Genomic DNA, 20,984 nt, shown 5'->3' with positions numbered 1-20,984 from the left:
TGTTGTTATATCCTTTTGTTACTGTTTATTAATAAATTTATATATTATTTTCATATACATTTTACTAATTTCCTTTCATCTCTCACACTTCTATTATAGAGAAAGGGCAAATAGCAATATTAAAATATCTCTGCTAATTAATTCCCTTTTAAAAATATATATATTTTCTTGATTTTTTACAGAGAGGAAGGGAGAGGGATAGAGAGTTAGAAACATCGATGAGAGAGAAACATCGATCAGCTGCCTCCTGCACACTCCCCACTGGGGGTGTACACGCAACCAAGGTACATGCCCTTGACCAGAATCGAACCTGGGATCCTTGAGTCCACAGGCCAATGCTCTATCCACTGAACCAAACCGGTTAGGGCAATTAATTCCCTTTTAATGTGCATGAATTTTGTGCACCGGGCTACTAGTTATATTAGTAACATTATAGTTAATTGCATGAGTAGTGAGGTTTATGTATCATGTATGCTTTAAAACTCCAGAGATGCTCCTCTTCTTATAATTTTTATCATGGAATGGACTTGATATTTCCAAATTCAACAAAAATTTCTAATTTGTTTCAATTCAATAAACATTTTACATGACCCACAATGTACAAAGTATTCTGTTGTTTCACGTTATTTTTTTTTAAGTACAGTGATGATACAGCTACCAATTTATATGTTAGGGAGTAGATATCTATATATTAAGTATTTTTTAATTAAATACTTTAAATCTTCATCTGTATTGGCTTAAAGCTTTAAATTGTACATTTAAACATTATTTGAAAAATAATACATTACTACAAAATTAATGGACTGTGTTATTGTGGACACATTTAATTTCAGGTTAAATTTTTATTCAAAGAAAACTTCATATTGCTATATTGTGATCTCTGTATACTTAACTGTAAATCTCAACAGTTTTTTTGGTTGTTTGTTTATGTTTTTATTGATTTCAGAAAATAAGGGAAAGATAGAAACTTCAATGAAGAGAGAGAGAATCATTGATTGGCTGCCTCCTGTACACCCCTACTGGGGATTAAGCCAGAAACCTGGGCATATGCCCTGACCCAGAATCTAACTGTGACCTCCTGGTTCATGGGTCGATGCTCAATCACTGAGCCACACAGGCCAGGCTCAACAGTGTTTTGATACAGAGGTTTTCAAATGACAATTCACCTGCAATACTGATAGATTCCCTATATTTTACTCAGTGAAGCTCAGGCCAATTATTTCTTGTTTATTTGCACCAACCAGTGAAAGAAACCACTAGCTGTCCCCTTTCTTATGCTTTTTATCCAGACAAAAAGGCTAACATCTTTCTATGTCTTTTTTTTAGAGTGAAATTTTCAAGTCTCCAACCTCCCTTTGTATCTGTGTTGTCAAGATCTTTTTATCTCTTGCATTGTTCTCTACCGAATGCTCAGCAATTTGTCTCTTTTCTGAAATGTGGTGTCTGCTGAACTTAGTCCCCAATTCACAGCCTAACAAGACCTGAATGTAGCTCAATATGTTTTTATGCATGACATCACCATTACAATTCAAAGCACTGTGGCATTTGAATATTTTAACAGGGATCAGAACGTTTACTCATTCAATTCATCATCCACTGTAATTCTTGAATTTTTTTTTCTCTCTGCTGCTACCATCTCTAGCTTTTTATCACACTTTTTGGTTCTGTTGTCTTGCTCTGCATCAACTTTCACATCCATTTCATTTTTCTGAACCCAATGTCACTGATGTAAACTATCTCCCCAGTGTATAAGATTAGGCTATATAGCAGCACAACACCCCAAATATTTGTAATCCCTGTTACTTCCATGCCTCGCTTTCTTTTAGATTTATTAACATAAATCCAGAGCATCTCCCAAAATATTTTATAAGTATACTATTACAGTACCTTGGAGGTTTTTTAAAGATTATTTTTAAGGTTCCACTTAAATAAAAACAAGCAAACAGACAAAATTGACTGGTCTGTTGTTCCAGGCTCATTTAAGAAGAAAACTTGCAGTCCCCTTTATTGACTCAGTATACGAAAGTTAATCTCAGAAAAGAAAAAAGTTAAACTCAGCACCAATTACAGGACTGCATTATTGTTTTATTATTAAGGTGTCATCCTAAAAATACAAATTAAACCTCTTATCTTCACACATAGTTAGCTCAGTGAATATCATGTACCCTCACACAGGAGGTCACTTGTATGTGCTGGGGCATGTCATATGGTTGGTTGAGCAAATCTTAGTCAACACAGAGCTAGTTTCACTTAGCATGTTTACTTGCCCTGTTACGAAGGAACACAAAGCAGGAAAGTATAAAAATGATGATGAAAATAACAAAAGCACCTTAAAGTATTAGACCTAATTTTAATTGTTTTATCATGAAGAAATGGCAGAGTTATCAAAACCAAAATGAGCTGACACCTTCTTCATGAGCTTTCATTGATAAGGGATTATGGGAATGATGGGTTCTTCCAACTTGAAAGTCATAGAATGACAACAATCAAAGAAAACATCAATCTGCCTGCCTGCCTTCTTCTGGGAATGCCCATCTCTGCACTCTCCATACTCATCAGACACACCTACCCCTGCCTTCAGTCTGACCTTGTCCATGTAACAGTCCTACCCCTCCTTCATGAGGCAGATTCACTCCTCCAAGGTTGCCATCCCTCCCTTCCTTGTGTTTTAACCCTGTTCTTGCTTCAAAGTGCAGCTATTTGAGCTCTGCTTCTTCTCTGCTTTCCAGCTAGCAGCTGATATTGAGAATCACTCAATAAAATTGTGTTAGGTGTATTATTTAAAAAATAGCATTTTCCTAAAGTTATATTTTTAAATGTAGGAAGAGATATCGGGCTTGAATACTCTAGAGAAATTATGGTAATGTAATGGTACGAATCCAATTTTAATAAATGGTAAAAATATATGTTAAGGGTAAATTCATTAAAGTGTTAAAAAACATCAGCTCTAAGAAAAGGCATGTATGTGTTAATAGCAAAAAAGAAAATAAACAAACAAAAAATAATCAAACAAAAAACAGAGGAAGAGAAACAACAATTTTTAAATAATACATTTCACCTTTTTTCTCATATGCACATATGATTATGTATCTTAATAAAATTTTGTATGATTTCATTTTGAATAAATACTTATATTTTCATAGCTTACGTCAATGTGGTGGAATTAAAGGAGGTGGTAAAAATAGGAATAAAGTTTTTATAACATTTTAAGTCTGAATAATAGTTTTCAGAAGACTTAGCAAAAAAGATAATCATTAGTAAAGTTGAATGATGAAGATGCTTTAGTTCTAGAGAAGACTAATGACAGATTTAATCACTGTCTTCAAGTATTTGATGGATCGATTGGGAGATAATAATGATAAAATATTTTCCTTCTTGGCTCAGTATAAGACCAGAAATGATTAACTTAAAGGGCAAACAGGAAAATGCTAGAGAAGGTGAAATATTATGACAGATTACTAAGTAATTCAGTAAAAGGTTTCCCTCAGAGTTTTAAAGCAGGATAACTATCTTTTGACCTGGAGTCAGATATGACAAATAAATCTAAATGATTCTCAACAAGGCCGATACCAATTTGTTTCATAAGTACATTATACTCTCTGTGGTTCTCTATGCTCATCTAGAACAAATCCATTGCCCATGTGGTCACCCCAGCCACTCAGATCAGGGGCCAGTTTATTGTGGCATGTAAAATAGAATCATCTGAACAAATTATCCCCTAGTTCCTCAGCCTTCTGATCAGACTCACCTTAATGCAGTGGCCAAAGGCTGGAGAGGAATGATTATAAATTACTCAAAATGCAAAAAGCAATAAAAAAGAATGATCTTTGGAAATATAAAGCCACCTAAGAAGGTTTAAAAAACTGCAATAAGAAGATCATTGACCTCTATTTTTTTATGTTGAATATTCTTTGCATTAACATTAATGAGTGACATTTAGTGTAATATCCTTATTGAAAGTAATTATATTAAATAATTTTAAGCTCCATAATGTATTAAAATACTGACTGTGAAATTCCAAGATAAGATATAAGTTTAAGGTCTTTGTCAAGGGTCACTGAAAGAGTAAAGATCTTTTTTATAACCTTTTTGTGTTTAGTTTTTAATATTAACACTATGCCCTCTTATATCATATGCTTGCAGTTGTTTAATGAATAAATACCACAACCTTTATAAACAACCTTAGAGTTTGGCCTACATTTAATTATTTTGTCCTCATGAGATAGCTACGCCATCAAAATTCAAAATAAATTGACACCTATAGATGATGAATAAGGGTCTGATTTTCTAGAGTTATTTCAAAACTCAATCAAACATTGCAAAGATAAATGCATTGTGGGTTTCCTGCTGTTGCCTAGTAAGCTGTGGACCTGAAACCAAGTTTTGCAGTGTCTTTTTTTCTTGTCCTGATTTTCTCCAGGAGATAAAGTGGAATGCATCCACTGAGAATCTGAAAGCATTATTAGGTTATATCGAAATTTCAGGATTTGGTTGCATTTACCTGTTCCTGTTGCTGGAAATCCAATCTGAAATAAGTGTCGATGCCTGTTGGTGACAATGCTTGTTGCCAAAGCTGCAGGCCAGCATTATAACTTCCCGACGGAGTTCTCTTATATATCATTAAAGAAAAAAAAAATGAAAGTAGTGTTAATATCTGAGGAGAAAGAGTAACTTGTTACATTACACTATAGTAGATAAGTGAATAATTAGCAGACAAGTAGTTTTCAGATACGGAAATCCTGATTTCCTGAGTGAGTTGGGCAAAGTAGAAGTTAATCATATTAAAATCTGCTCTGGAAACAGGTCTACACTGAGAGGACTCAGAACTCAACCTCACACACAAAAAAGCAGATTTTAAATTAAAACATAGCAAGGAAAAGCCTATGATCTCAGTACCAGGAGGTGGTAACTATATTCCCCACCAGCAGTCTTCCCAGGAAAGGGAAATAAAAGATGCAAAATGAGAGCAAGATCTTTTCAAGCTGCTAAAGTGACAATGGTACTAGTAGTATGTTATTGTACAGTTCAGTCAGCGGAAAAGAAGCAAGTAATAAAATAAAACAGTACTCATGTTGGTAGGACGCTTGAACAAGAGATCCATTAAAACTGTTTTTTGGCCATCCAAGCTTGATGTATGTTGTCGCAACTTGCTTTAAAATATATTCCTAAACAGGGATAGAGGAAATAAAGATAATGTCAGTTTCAAACCTCTCCATGATGACAACTAAAATATATACTGAAATTAAAATATTTTCTAAATACTTTGAAATACATGTAAAATTTAGGCATGGTAATAATCTATTATAATTTTATTCAACTTAGTATTTCAAATATGGATAATAAGAATAAAATACAACTGCTATGGTAGAAGTCCACTATTTACTTCTTATTCAATGATTTGCACTATTATTTTTATGTCAATTTTTATAGCAAAACAAAGAAATAGAAATAATATAGTCATGCATACTTATATACAAATGTATGTGGATATAGTTTATTAAAATGAGTACCTAATATTTATGCATTTTATATTAGTAGAGCATATTTAATGTAAGCTTATATGTAGACTCAGCCAATAGCCTACCATTGTTGAATCTGACATGCACAGAACAATCTTTAGTAAAATGACACGGTATTTCAAAGTCAATAATTCATTCAGCTCATAATATATTTAAATATTAATAGCAATGTAAGGTATGCTGTCCTCACTTTAATGTAGTCCTGAATTTCATCAAAGGAATGAAAGCACTAAAATTACAGTAAAAGCAGTTCTTAACTTTTACTGAAATTGAGGTGTCTGATGTGATATACAAAAGTACAAATATATATTAAAATGTATTTTACTTTTACAAAAGTTTAATATTGTAGTGTTTCTGTGTTGAGAAAAGGGAAGTTTAATAAGTCTTTCTCCAGCACATAAAAATTATGCCATAACTGTAGTGACACATTTCTTTGTATGACTGTTTTAAAGGTTTGGACAAAACTAACAGTCAAGCCAGAATTATTCCCATCCTATATAATAAAAGGCTAATATGCAAATTGACCAAATGGTGGAATGACCAGTTGCTATGACATGCACTGACCACCAAGGGGCAGATGCTCAATGCAGGAGCTGCCCCCTGGTGGTCAGTTCACTCCCACAGGGGGAGCACTGCTCAGCCAGAAGCAGGGCTCACGGCTGGTGAGTGCAGCGGTGGTCGCGGGAGCCTCTCCCACTTTTGTGGCAGTGCTAAGGACCTAAGCCATCAGTCAAACATCTCCCTAGGGCTCCCGGACTAAGAGAGGGTGCAGGCCTGGCTGAGTCCCCCCACTCACCCACCCGCCGCCAAGTGCACGAATTCTGTGCATCAGGCCTCTAGTTTAAAAATAATTTAAAACAGAGGTGTTTTCATGTAGGTTTAGGATGAGATAAAAAAGAAACAATTCTGATAGACATCAGATAATTTAGATGGTTCTAATAAATAGATTTTCATAGCTATGGTCATGGTAATTGCAAATGTGTAGGTTAATTAACAGAAATAGAATAAGAAATAAAATAACTTTGTAAAACATAAGGAAGACTCTTAAAATAACTAAAGGCAAATAAATAGTGGTCAAAGGTGATAAAAAGCACAGAGGTATATTCTCATCTGCAAAAGTCTCACTGGTGATAAGACATTTAGGAATCAAAAGCTCATTAGCACTACTTAATCTTATTCAAAATGATTATTACATTAGATTAGATGGTATCAGCAGTGCAATTTTGGTTTACCAGGCTTGCAACTTAGGAAATCTGGTCAGGTAACATTTTGAAATGTTTGTCATGTCTTCGTGTCTATTTGGATTATCTGTTGTTTGCTTTCTTGTGTCCCCTTGGACCCAATTATGAATGGGTTTTTGCCTCAATGTTGATCTTATCCTTGTTAATTAAGGAAGTGAATTGAATTCACTATGCCCTCTCGGATAAAAATAATGACTGAGAGCCTCTACTGAAACTGTCTATATTCTGTTAAGATCTGTGCAATCCTTCTACCCAGGTTAAGTCCTTTGTGAACATAGAACCCTTAAACTCTTGGAAAGTAAGTTTGAACTTTAAGAATTTGCCATGTATATTTGTTCTTAAATTCTGAGGCATGTAAGCTTCATTGATACTTTTAGGCCAGAACAAAAAGTAGCTTGTATCAAACTTCTTCAAGTAATTGTCATCACTGTTGCACAGCAAATCAGGGTAAAAATGATATGAATTAGAAGGAATCAAAATAACTCAGGGTCAGTTGGCTAGAGTAGATAATGAGAAAATACTTTATCATCTGAAAATAGAAAGAAAAAAATATATCTTCTTACATTGAAGACATTGTATTTCTCCATGCGGTCCAGTAATTTATCGAGAGGATAAAGAGCTCGGCTGGCAGCGTGCCAAGGAAGAAAATCCTTCTCCTCAGACAGGTATCTGATAATCTCCAGGGGAATGCTCTGAGGCAAATAGCCCGCTCTGCATAGCCAGAAAACGTCAATGTTAATTATATGCAAAAGAGGTACACGATGATGCAAAAATGAAGATTTTACTTATGCAAATAAAAGGCAGAACGCAAGATTCATCATGGTATAAAGAAGACATACTCCGTGTTTTAAAACAAAATTACTCACTTTTTACATAAATATAGTTCTACTTAGGATGCCAATGCCCCTAAATATGTACAGAGTGGGACAGTTAAAGATTTATGTGAACATATAAACACCAACATGCATGGTTTTAGAAAGAAAGAATTGTGAAATTTGAATAAAAATCAACTCTAGGTGTATTTCTTTAGAGAAACTCTTCAGAGGTCACAAGTCATTGAAAATAATTGATTGCTGAAATTAAATTTCCATTCTTCTGGCGTTCTCTTTACGTTTCATGTAGCTCTGTGTAATATTTAATATAGATTGCGTTCAAAATGATCATCAAAATTAAAGTAACAGCTTGGGGTTCTGACTATATCTGTGTTACTTTACCATATAAGCATTTTTCAAAACTGCCAGTTATTTTTTAAAAAATGCTTTCCACAGCACCTATGAAAAGCAGTTAGATTTTAATAGGCTCCAAATTACAAAACTATTAAGAAAATAGACTCATCATTTATTATTTTTCTTTCAAAATAAATGTCATGTCATCTTGTGAACTAATGTTATATACCTTGGAAAATATGAAACTGAAGCTTTTTTAAATTATCTGAACACTTGTTGCCTGCTTTTAAAGAGAGTTTATCCAAAAAAGGAGCCAAAAGCAGCATATATCTCTACTCCCTAGTAGAGTACATATAAAATCCTTGCAAATCAAAGCAATATAAATGACAATCCACAGTGCATTAAAAGATAGCCTTGTCCTTGATGTCCCTGATGCATACATATAGTGACACTGTATATTTTGCTGTTTTTTTTACATTAATAATCAACTGAATGCAGACTTTTAGCACAGGCAACAGGTAAATATGAAAGTAACCAATACCCAAGTTATCGCCTTTACCTACCTTTCACACTATGGCTCTTTCGTAGCATCACAAGATTAGATGGACCTTTTTATGTGCATTTGGTAGGAGGTGGACAGGGAAGGAGCAAAGCCTTTGATTATCTTCACTTAAGATAAATTTGCCAGATTATGTAATCCTTACTCAATATGAAAAGCAAAAATTACTCTCCAGATGAATATTAACATGAAGCACTGTTTAGAATGTTTTTAATAAAAACCAATTTTCAAGATTGTGCTTCAGTTTTCTTTGAATTAAAAAAAAGTGTGTCACTCATGATTTGGGTTCGCTCATGGTATACTGGTAATGTCAACCCCAGTTAATGTCTGATGTCAATAAGAATGGTGAGAATAACTCCAAAATTCCACATCATTTCAAAATTTTCTCAAGTTGGTATGATTTGGAGTATATCTAGACTTGTGCCACTTTTCTTACACAGTTTCCATTTTATACATCTTCAATGAAATTAGGCTATGGCAACAGTTAAATAAGAAACTATCTTTTTTGCTAGTGTAGCATCTCAATAATAGAGTTAAATTTTACTTTTAAGGGGTTCTCATCTACTGAAAAAGCAATACAATTGTTTAATAAAAATAATTATTTGCTTCTTTTCCTTAAAAGAAACATAGGTTTTAATATTTCAGATTTTGTAGTTTGTTTCCCCTTAACTTTTCATTCTAAATATTAAATAGCATAGCAATCAGAATTTTGCCTCCTCTAAAATTTTATAATCCACATGCCATGGATAATATAACTTTAGAAGTGAAGATTTATCTAGAAGTCATTATTCTTTTTTAAAATAAGTCAGAAAATTACTTTTTTAAAAAAGAAAATTTAGTTAAGTAACTAATTATTATGCATCTTCAAATAAATTTAAAAAATCTGGAATGTTGCCTGGGTCTATTTTTCTCAGGATTTAAACATACTAGGTTACATTAGTTACAATTTGTTCTGTTTGACTTCATTTCTATAAATGGATGGACATTATTCAATGATGTATGATTTGTGGGCACTATGTCTACAAATAGAAACCATGACAACAAATGTTACAGAAGGAGACTCTCCTTGAGAAAGAGCCTGAAACAACTAACACTTCCTGCACAATTAAGCAAATAAATTCATCTCTTCAAGCTTCACATTCTTTATCTGCGAAATAAGAGGGTTGAACTGAGAGGCATTTTGTTTTAGCTCCAAAAACCTTTTATTCAAATCTACTTATCTAAAATTTAACCTGCTGAGAAATAATTACAGTAACATGGGCATAATTTATTTGTTTAAAATATTGAAAAAGTACTTTGTGATTTTTAAATTTTTCATTCTTTAATTGTTTAATATGTACAAGTCTAAGAGGGCGTGGATCTAGTTTTTATAAGACACTGACATGGTGTAAAAAAATAAATAAAAGTAAAGAAAGCTTGATAGGAATTCCAAATAATGGCAAGGCATGTAAAGTATTCATTAGATAGAGATCGGGAGCAAGTTCTGTTTTGATTCCTTATGGCAAAAATTGCTAACTGCTCACCAAAATCCGTGCTCTCCTTTGCTTCCTAGGATAGAGCATAATCCCCATTCCCTAGGTTGTTAAATGTGGTCATGTGACCTTAGCCAATAGAATATGAAGGTTCTTCGCTGCCAGGATTAGTTCATAGGCATCTCTCATTCGCTCCTCCATGTTCTTTTTCCATGAAATGAATCTTCCAAATGGGCTTGAAAGTCTTACATTGAATATGCCACACACCCACCTAGGATAACTGCAGGCCCAAGTACCAGTTCTCACACCAAATTCCATTAGGTGACCAGGAAATACATTTCTATTGTGTTTGATCTTAATACAAGTCTGGGTCTATTTTTCACAGCAGTTAACCTTCTCTAATGCAGTCTTCAGATAGAATAAGAAACAAATTACACTCAAATTGCCCTCATTTTGTGCTGTTACAAACATCTATAGGTAATTACCTACTACAATTATTCAATATATTTGCATTTAGCTTACTAGATCAAAATATGTAGCTACACTCAATTGGACAAGAGGATGACTAGGTTCATTACAAAATTAAGACTTAGATAATCTTGGTGAATAAGTTATTATATATGCATTTGTGTAATTGGCTAGTAATGATATCTGGGATTACTACTACTGATAATGCAATCAATATAGGGGAAGTGTGTGGAATCCAGTGAATGGAACACTACATTAGCTCAAAGTAATCAGCTCAGTCAGAAATACACTTAGGGTCCTCACACTGAAATGTAGTTTCCCTAAATTTGCATCATCACAGGGAAATGGCACTAAAAAAAGGGAAGAAAAATAGCAAATTTAAAGAATATACCATGTATAACCAAATGTGTTTTATTAATATTTTAGGAAAAAGTTATAGATAATATCTATATTTTTTCCTGTTGGCATAAGAACTGATTTAGGAATCAAAGAAAAGACAATGGATAAGAGAGTTATGAGGATATTTAAATAAAAGATTGTCTATATGCAGTTATAGAGTTCCTTTTTCTATCCCTCGACCCCCACCAAACACACAAATACCCTCCCTTCCTCCTTCTCCAATTTATAGGAGCTTGCAATGAAATATATCTCTAGGCATACAAGAGATTACTTTTTATAAGAAGGAAATTAAAACCAGACTATATTAACTGATGTTTCAGTGCACTGATATTAACTGATTTGTTTTCAGCTAAGATAAAAACTACTTTTTAAAACCTTCTGAATTCCTGTTAATGTTAACTCTTGAATCTACTGAGATGGGTAGCTTGTAAAACAGTAACCTATTTGGCTGTTTTCTTTAAAAGTAATTGGTTTCTGAGTGCTTGAAACTTGGGAAAAAATAAAAAGCACAATCCGCAGACTCATCCAAACATCATACTCTAGTCTTCATTCATTGAATATTCATTTAAAACCAATAAACAGCCTACTACATATTTCCCAATATCTGCAGAAGACACCATAACTGTTGCTTAGGGCAGAGATTTTTCAAGCAATTGCTGAAATGCTTAATTAAAAAGTGTACTATTGTATTACTATTTTTTTGTTATTCACTGTTAAAAGACTTTTGTGTGATCTTTGTGCAAAGACACCTTGGTGGAGATTGGAAACTCCACTAGCCCTTTGAGTACCAGAGAATAAAAAGGGAAATACATAGGGGACATATCTTTGTCAACCAACTGTCTATTTGCCAATTCCTAGAGAAAACAAAGATGTGATTCAAGCATTCATGAACTGATGTCTGCAGGGATGAAGAGGAAGTTACTTATTTGTAGCCCCATAAAACTGGAATCATGAAAAGTTGCACATATACAGTTCTCACAGCCCTCCTTCTCCTCCTTCTCCTTCTCTTCCAGGAAGCCTTCCCCCAATACTGACTTGGGTGTCTATTTTCTGGGCTCACATAACATGTTAAAAACATCTGTACTCATAATAATGATCATTATAATAATTATAATTTACCACAATATAATCTTTCTCACTCCCTGGACTTTAAGGAAATAAAGCATGCTTTACCCATCTTTTCATCCACATAGCCTAATACAGAATCTAGTAATCAATGAATAGTTCTTGAACTAAATTAAATTATGGCAATAATGTAATAGTCCTTGAAAACAGGAGCACTTTACAAGTATACTGAAACATAAACATAACCACAATTTTCTAAGGTTAAAAGACACCAGCAGAATGTAAAAATTCTGTGAGAGTGATATTTGTAGTATTTTTGCAAATCTTGTTTATTAATGATACACATAATAAAAGATGAGAAGGCCATTGCTATCTAGCTGATAGTTTTGAATAAGCTAGGCTATACCAAAACAAAATAACTTTCTGGCCAATGAGGAAACAGAGGCATTATATAAACACTTCTGTTCTTTTGCCTAATTAACAAAGTACTTTCATACTCTCCCAGAAGCACCAGTGTTATTTTATACCATGCATTTAAATAAATTGATGGAAGACTTGAAAATCTCTTTTCCCTAGTCAGTAAATTGACAGGGGTGAATTACACAATCTCTAAGGTCCCCTTTTCAGTAAACATTTAATAATTAATAATAAAACATTCAGAAATAACTTTTGTTCTTGTATAGTCCCACTATCACCACCATTACCACCTTTCCTCTCCACTTGCTTCTTTATTTCCAAGCACAATTTCTCAGGAAATCAGCCCCCATTGAAACACAGAGAGTCCTTGGGCAAGCAATAATGTTAAGAAGCAGAATCAATCTTTGGCCACTAATTGGAAGAGTTAATAGATATTAGCTATTTGCCCAAAAAGAAAAAGTCATTAGCTTTATAGCCAAAGTGAACTAATTATTTTTTTAGAAAACTATCAACTTCATTATTATCAACTATTTTATATGAGGATTTACCATATACAATATGCTATGGTGTTATAGAAAGACTAGAGGCCTGGTGCATGGATTCGTGCACTGGTGGAGTCCCTCGGCCTGGCCTGCACCCTCTCACAATCTGGGACTCCTCGGGGGATGTTGGACTGCTAGCTTCAGCCCAATCCCCGCAGGCCAGGCCAATGGATTCGTGCACTGGGCCTCTAGTATGCATATAAGATCTTTGGTTAATTTCTTCCTGCCCTCCCTCTCCCCCTTCCCTCCGAGATTCATCAGTCTGTTCCATGTTTCCATGCCTGTGCACTGAGCATCTGCCCCCTGATGGTCAGTGCATGTCATAGTTACCGGTCGAACGGTCAAAGGTTGTTTAGTTGCTTAGGCTTTTACATATATAGATGTTGTTTGTTACAGTTTAGTAACTTCAAGGTCAGTATTATTGTGTCTATTTTTTTTTTAGCTAAAGAAGCTAAAGTTTAGAGAAGCTGAGCACTTTGCCAAGTTCATTTGACTAATAAGTGACAGAACTGAAATTGAAAGCTATAACTGACAGAAAGCTCCCCCTGGTTCCACCACATAAGGCTTCCCCCCAAATACCACAATGAACTTGGGTTAAATGCTTTCTTTCTCCCTTCCCTTAACATCTGTTCACATGTCACTATCATAACATTCATCACATTAAATCTACTAATACATAAGTAAATACATAATGTAACCCCAGGTGCTATGAAGGGAAAGTAAGCAGTATTAGGGAAGGGAGAACTTTAGGGGAATGGTTGAGGAAAAGGTGCTTAGGAAAGGCCTTCATGCAGATACCTGCATGGAGTAAGATGACAGGTTGAGTGGAGTAAGATGACAGGTGGGAGGGGAGTAAGATGACAGGTGGGAGGGGAGTTCTGACTGACTGAGGAAACAGGGAGTTCAATGGTCCTGAGACAGGAACAAACTTGAGATGTTGAAAGAATAATAAAAAGAAGCCTTTGTGGTTGGAGTGAAGTGAGCGAGGGGAGAAGAGGTTGGTGGTGCTAGATCATGCAAGACCTTAAATAGCAAGGGCTTCAGATTATTTTTCTATGGGTGATAGAAGCCACTGCAAGTTTTTAAGCTGAAAATTGATGATGTGATCTATGCTCTTAAAGGGTGACTCTGGCTTCAGTAGAGAGAAACCTCAAATATGCAACATGGTCTTCCAAGATGAAAATAAATTGAAATATGATTTCCTAGGTGACCCTCTATCACTATACACACTAGGCTTATGAAGAAAATATATACCTAGTGAGTGAAACGGATGACATGAATAAAAGACATAATTATTTTTTAAGAGTCTATAAATAAGATTTGCTTTAAAAAAAGTTTGTTATGCAAGTATTCAAAAATATTCCAGCCTGATGAGTTTGCTCAGTGGTTGAGCATCGACCTATGAACCAAGAGGCCACGGTTTGATTCCCAGTCAGAGCACATGCCGGGGTGGTGGGCTCGATCACAGCCAAGTGATTCTCTCTCATTATTGATGTTTCTATCTCTCCTCCCTTCTTCACTGAAATAAAAAATATATATTTAAAAATATATATACTTCAAAAGCTTATCCACAGATTATTTATTATTGCTCAATTGTTAACAAATAGTGTCAGATTATATGGGGAGGTCACTGAGAAATAGCTTAAGCAATGAACATATTTTTATATACTTTATATATAGGAAGCTGTATATTCCACTTAGCAGTGGTTCTCAACCTTCCTAATGCCGCGATCCTTTAATACAGTTCCTCATGTTGTGGTGACCCCCAATTTCAGTGTTACAAATTGAACATAATTAAAGCATAGTGATTAATCACAAAAACAATATGTAATTATATATGTGTTTTCCGATGGTCTTAGGTGACCCCTGTGAAAGGGTCGTTCGACCCCCAAAGGGGTCGCGACTCACAGGTTGAGAACCACTGACTTAAGGTAAATTAGCAGAGTTATTCCAGAATTGATATACAGACAATAGCGTGAAAGGCCACCAGGAAAATTATCCACATAGCTTATGATTTCCCTGGAAAATACAATGCTTAAAATTGTTGTGGAATTCTGCATACTGGGCCGTGACATTTTCCAGTGCTCTACAGAACTACAAGGGAGTAAAAGAATAAGAAATTCCAGCAGTACTTTGCAGAGTTTGAGTTCACTGACATCAGGATATCAAATCATTAATCTAAAGATCTATAAATCAGTGCGGCTTCTAACATCCTATCTGGCTGCTTTTTAGAAAAATGTGTGAATAATAGGAAACTCGAAAAGAAAAAAAATCACTCAAATGAAACCACTTAAAAATAACTCCGTATATCTCCTTTTGTCTAATATTTATGCCAAAGTTTTGCATTTTATATAGATTTTGCTATACTGTACATGAGGTTTTATATTTAATGTATAATAATGTTTTATGTTTTAGGAATTCCTCATAATTACCTTTGGATGAGTTATGACAACATCCTGTTGGGAAGAGAAATGCAGTTCACTACTGTTGAGCATTTTGCTTTGGGGTGTATACACTTTTCACATGATAAGTAGCAGAGCTATGGGCATCTCTGTGCACAGCGCTTTACATTTTCTGAATGATTTTCTTTGGATGGAATGCCCAAATTAGAATATCATGCTAAAGGTCATAACATATGGTGGTTCTTGGCAAATCTGAGGTCATGTTTTCAGGCTTTGTTAATCAGCAAGGGGTCCCAGACAAGGAAAACAGGTAGTCACTGTGGTGGCCAACATTGGTTTAGCACTCCCTGCGAGCCTGTCCCTGTGCCAAGTTCTATACAGCAATTATGTTATTAAATGCTTATGACAATCTTCTCAAGTTAGCAACATTACTATCCTCACTTCACAGATCAAACCAGAGGCTCACAAAGTCTACTGACCTCTCCAGGGTCATACAGCAAATAAGGTTGGTGCTGGAAATCGAAGCCAGTCCTCCTGCACCAAGCCCGTGATAATCTTATCACTTCCAAAAGAGCCTGGCAAGCAGTTTTGCATTCCCTCTGCCATCTTCCAGAAAAAGCAAAAACAATGAAGAGAAGTCAGGGGGATATCAAGGGGGAGTACTCTATAGCGGCTTTATGAGGGAAACAGTAGAATAGAACATATGGGGAGGAAGAACGTGTTTTGGTCCATGGCTGTGACTTTGCAATGGGGGCTTAGTGTACTCATTGTAGATACAGCTTCTAGATTTGGGTCATATGGGGCCACTTATACCAAAACCACTTTCTCCAGCACTCCCCCACCCCCTGGGTTCCTTCAATACCTGGTCTAATTTCCATAAGTCAAGGAATAGCTTTAGCCCAGACTCTCACCTGGAGATACTGATTCCAGTTAGCAGCCATATACCTACCATGGAGAACATGCATCACAGCAATACATTACTTTTAGAAATACTGTTAACATGGGAAAGAATAGTAGATAGAGTACTATTATGTGATCTAAAAAAGAAAGTGAGAGGTAAGCATATTAAGTTATGACCTTTAATTTAAATAAGAGGAATTGCTTCAGACAGAAGATATTCTCTATCTCAAGGTCTTATAGTAGAGGGAAGAATGAAGGTTACCAAGAGTGGTTTGGGGGGTCCTATACTCAGCCTGAGAAGGAACGGATGAAGCACTCAAATAATGGCATAGGGAGCATGGGGGAAATTGCCTGGTGGACAGTCTACCCCAGTGAAAAATCTCAACAAGAAATCCCATAACCAAGTCAGTCCCACTCCTCGTTTATCCACAGCGGTATTGCGGCATATACGTGGCCATTATCATTTCCCATGTAATTTTGTAAATGTAAACCTCACATCTAAAGTTTAGGCTAATACAAAAGTTAGTGATAACACCGGAAGATAGAGTCCAAAAAGTGGATGCAATTTTGAAACACAAACAAACACATTTGAGAGTGTAATCTCGCCACGCAAAAGACAATGAAGACCCAGTGGGAAACATTTCAGAAGAGCTGCCAGAAGTGAGAAAGGGAATCTAACAAAACCAGAGTGACAGCGTCCCATTTACTCTGGGCTCCGCGGCCAACTGGAAGAAGCTCCGGCCAGTTAGAGTATTTTGAGTATCAATAAGAATAACTACAATGAATTTAAACTTGTCCAATGTAATTAAATCCAAAAGTCAAAATGATACTTAAATAAAAACAGAATAAAACAAAATAATTGGCTGCTATGAAACACGCCGGAGAACTGGCTCATTACTTTTGAAACTGAAAAATTCCAGGAAACAATCAAGTATTTATCCTGCCTTTCCTTAAAAAAATTGTATCACTGGGTCACCAGAGAGCAAATGAGAACAAGTTTCTCTTTACACAGCTAGTCCTCTTACAAACGGAAAAGGAATCACCATTTTGCAACCTCTAGTGAATGACTAGGTTTAGGCATTGAACAGCAATAGCAGCAAATATAAACAGAGAGACAGCAATTTATGTTATGTGTTCCTATAGAGTAAACGTGCTAAAAATTTAAACTTGTAATGTCTCAAGCCTCTAGCTATGATTACCAATTTGCAGGTGATAGAGAGAGCAGAGAAACATAGAAAGGTGTGGAGTGGGGATGTAGCCAGCAAAATCCAGACTGTGGGGAATCATGTAGGACAAACAACCTCATTCTTCACCAAATCATTTGGAAAGAAAATTTTTTAAAGGTGAAGGGGAAAATCAATAGATTAGAAGAGACTGAAAAGACATATCAACCAGTCACAGAGCAATAATATCCTTCGGATCCCCATTCACAAAACTGTTTTAAACATATGGCATTTAGGAGTAAGTGGAAACTGAATACTTCCTGGATATTTGATATGATTGAAGAAATGTTAATTCTAGGTCATCATGTTTAATACTGTCTTCAATTTTAGAGATAGACTGTGAAAATTATTTTTATGGAATGATCTGATTGGACGGGGACATGGATGAAACAAGACTGACCACGAGTTAATAATTGTTGATGCCTAGCAATGGATACAGAGGCTTCATTACACAGTTCTGCCAATTTTTTATGTATTTGAAATTTTCATAATAAATAGTTTAAAAACCAAAGCAGGGGCTGTTTGTTTATCTGTGTATTCCCAGTGTGCTTAATAAAGCCTTCATACTGTATGTGCTTTAAAATATTTGCTGCATAACAACATTTTCTGTATCTGTTTCTTTCTTTATAAAATGGAGAAAATGGTATTTACCTGCCAGGGTCACTGTGAGCATCAAGAGACAAGAAACAGAAGGCATCTGATACACTGTAAAGAGCCACACAAATGCAGAGTTTCTGAAGGCTGAAGAACCAGAAGTAGAATTCAGCAACCACATGCTCCGCATTTGTATTCTGACCTTGATGTGTTCCTTACACTGAGCTACTAAACTCATGGATAGATCCCAGCACATTCATTTTTCCCTTAGGGACAAAGTACCAAATGGTAGTGTAATTGCCAAGGGAAAATTATTACTCTGTTCTGAATTATTTCCATCATAAATCCAAAACCAGTCAAACAGGCTCTGTCACAAAAACGACAGGGTGGCTATACGGTGATGAGAATCCCACATACAAATGCCCCATAAATCGGCGAGTATCACAACCCTCCAAAGTCATTCCGAGTCATGTGCTTAAATCAGAAGAGAAAAGCCAGGCTGGCAGCATGTTGGTCAACACTGAAAACAATGAAAATGAGGTGATGTAGTCGGCCATCAGTTAGAGAAATATGCCATCATCTGTCTTATGTAGATTGTACAACACGTGATAAGCATTTTGTTTGGTTGTACACATTTTCTATTGTATCGAAGGGGGAAAAAAGTCCTTTTCCTATAGGAATGATAACCATCATCTACATTTCTCTTGAATTCCATCATAGTCGCTATTAGCATGTCCAGAAAACATTTTCAAGCAACAACAGTGAATGGATGATAGAAAAGGGAAAGAGAGGCACACCTCTGTGTGAGTCATGCATTTTCTCCTCTAATCTTAGTAAAATATTCATCTTTACTTGTGGAGAAATGAAATATCTAATCTACTTCTTTATGATTTAATGTGGTATTTTCCTGCCTCTCAGAGTATTATATTCTATTCTAAATTAGAGTTAAAAGCCACTCAATGCCATTGCAGATAAAATGTGGAAGGTAAAAATATTTTTTATTACCAGTGAGATAGAAAAAGGACTTCAGCTATATAATCCATTGCATAGAACAAAAATTAGTATTGGAAGAAGGTAGCTGTGACCACTTGAAATCACCTTTAGGGAAACAGGCTTATTAGTTAGGCTTTTGATACTTTGTTCTCTCTCATAAGGGTGCTAACTGATGACATAAAGGACAAAGCTAGACAAATTTGCTGAGCCACAAAGAATATCGCCCTAAGTGGTTTGGCTCAGTGGAAAGAGCGTCAGCTTGCGGACTCAAGGGTCCCAGGTTCGATTCCGGTCAAGGGCATGTACCTTGGTTAATGGGGAGTGTGCAGGAGGCAGCTGATTGATGTTTCTCTCCCATTGATGTTTCTAACTCTCTATCCCTCTCCCTTCTTCTCTGTAAAAAATCAATAACATATATTTTTTTTAAAAAAGAATATAAATAGTGACATCAAAATGATGCTATCAACATATTCGATAATTTGTACCTGCAAAGAGTTTTGGATTTAGTTAAGAAAAACTTCAAAATTCTTGGAATAAAAATACATTGAAGCCCTTTTAATATCAGCTTAAGATTATGTATTTAAATAGCAGATAATTTCTGTCCTTTGGGACACTAACTTGTAGATAATTTATAAAACCTCCGGGACAGGTTGGGGAGGGAAGTAGCTCCCACTAATAGCTACCTAGCTCTCACATCTCTCAATTTTACCTTCAACTTCCAGTGTCACAAAATTCTGAGGATGTACTATTTGTACAGAAATATTTAATTCATCCTGGATCCCCAGCTCAAAAATATAAGACCTTACCCTTTCCTTGATTTTCTTTAATGGTGATGATGTTCAAATAAAACTTAGAAAAAGTAATGTTAATGATCTTCTAACTCCTTAATAACGATTAACAATTAGAGGACATTGATGATATAGATTTACTGTGTTCTAACAATGACACCATTAATTTTAATATCAGTCCTATAGTTGTCATTTCTTTTTGTCTGAAAATTTACTCAATTACCACTTGTAGGGAGTATTTTTTTTACAAGTTAAAGTATCAATGAAAAAAATAAAATAACAAAAAATGTTCTAGTTAATTCAGAACAAGGATATATATTTATATTAATCCAAAATATAAGTGTAAAATTAAAATATGCTTTCTTACAGTAATAACATTAGCTGAAAATGTTTTCTATTTAGCTAAAATGACCACATGTAGCTAAACAATATTATTGAAATCAAAAGTGATATAAAATTGTAAAAATTAGAAATTTCTCTCAAGTAAGATAATCACTTCTATGAGATGAAATTTCTGAAAATGTAATGTCATTATCATTATTATTTAATGTACAATACTAGTATAATGGTAATTTTCACAAGAATCACATGCTTAAAAGTAAAAAGCAGAAACATACAAAAAAGATAAAATGATAAAATATTTTTAAAATTTATAGTTTTAGAAAAATGAAAGATAATTAAGGGTACTCCATGTAATTAAAATACTCTTTAAAAACTTATACTGATATTCTTTTCTTTCAAAAAGACTTCATTTACATTAAATTAACCTGAATTTTTTTCCTATGAATTTATTTATAGTTAAATTTTTATTCATTGAGTCCGTGATAAAAAAAAAAAAAAGAGGAGGACATCATCAAATTTATACTTTCTAACAATTCTTTTGTCCTCTCTGAATTTTCATTTGTTAAATTATTTCTATTTTTTTGGGGGGGGGTGAGGCTAGAGATTTACCTTCTATTTTATAACCTTAATTTCCTTTTTCCTTTATTGTTGATGCCATGTGCAAGTATATTCAAGACTTACCATTACTCCTTTGTAGTCAAAGTATAACTTGATTACGTAAAGATTTTGTTGTCTATCTACTGAAATATTTTTGGTTTATAGGAATCTGAGCCATATTCTTGTTAACATTGTAAAAAAAAAATTTACTCCTCCTGTGTCTTTAAATTTATTTTTTATTTGTTTTCTTCAAATATTAAGTATATGCACACACAAACGTACTGAATCTCTCCTTTA

The 20,984-nt window shown here is 34.7% G+C and overlaps 1 protein-coding gene across 1 annotated transcript in view; it reads right to left on the bottom strand.

The window, feature by feature from the left end:
* The window catches only part of TRHDE (thyrotropin-releasing hormone degrading enzyme), a gene marked incomplete at its 5' end in the record, with an annotated part of 386,382 nt that overhangs the window by 40,909 nt on the left and 324,489 nt on the right, over nt 1-20,984 (bottom strand). Inside the window, 3 exons of the mRNA XM_005884164.2 lie at nt 4,502-4,609; nt 5,068-5,165; nt 7,324-7,471. Coding sequence (XP_005884226.1) covers nt 4,502-4,609; nt 5,068-5,165; nt 7,324-7,471 — 354 coding nt within the window. The remainder of the gene's footprint in view (nt 1-4,501; nt 4,610-5,067; nt 5,166-7,323; nt 7,472-20,984) is intronic.

Source organism: Myotis brandtii, unplaced genomic scaffold, assembly GCF_000412655.1.
Source record: "Myotis brandtii unplaced genomic scaffold, ASM41265v1 scaffold82, whole genome shotgun sequence".
Taxonomy (NCBI): domain Eukaryota; kingdom Metazoa; phylum Chordata; class Mammalia; order Chiroptera; family Vespertilionidae; genus Myotis; species Myotis brandtii.
This window is presented reverse-complemented; position numbering and strand designations above follow the sequence as displayed.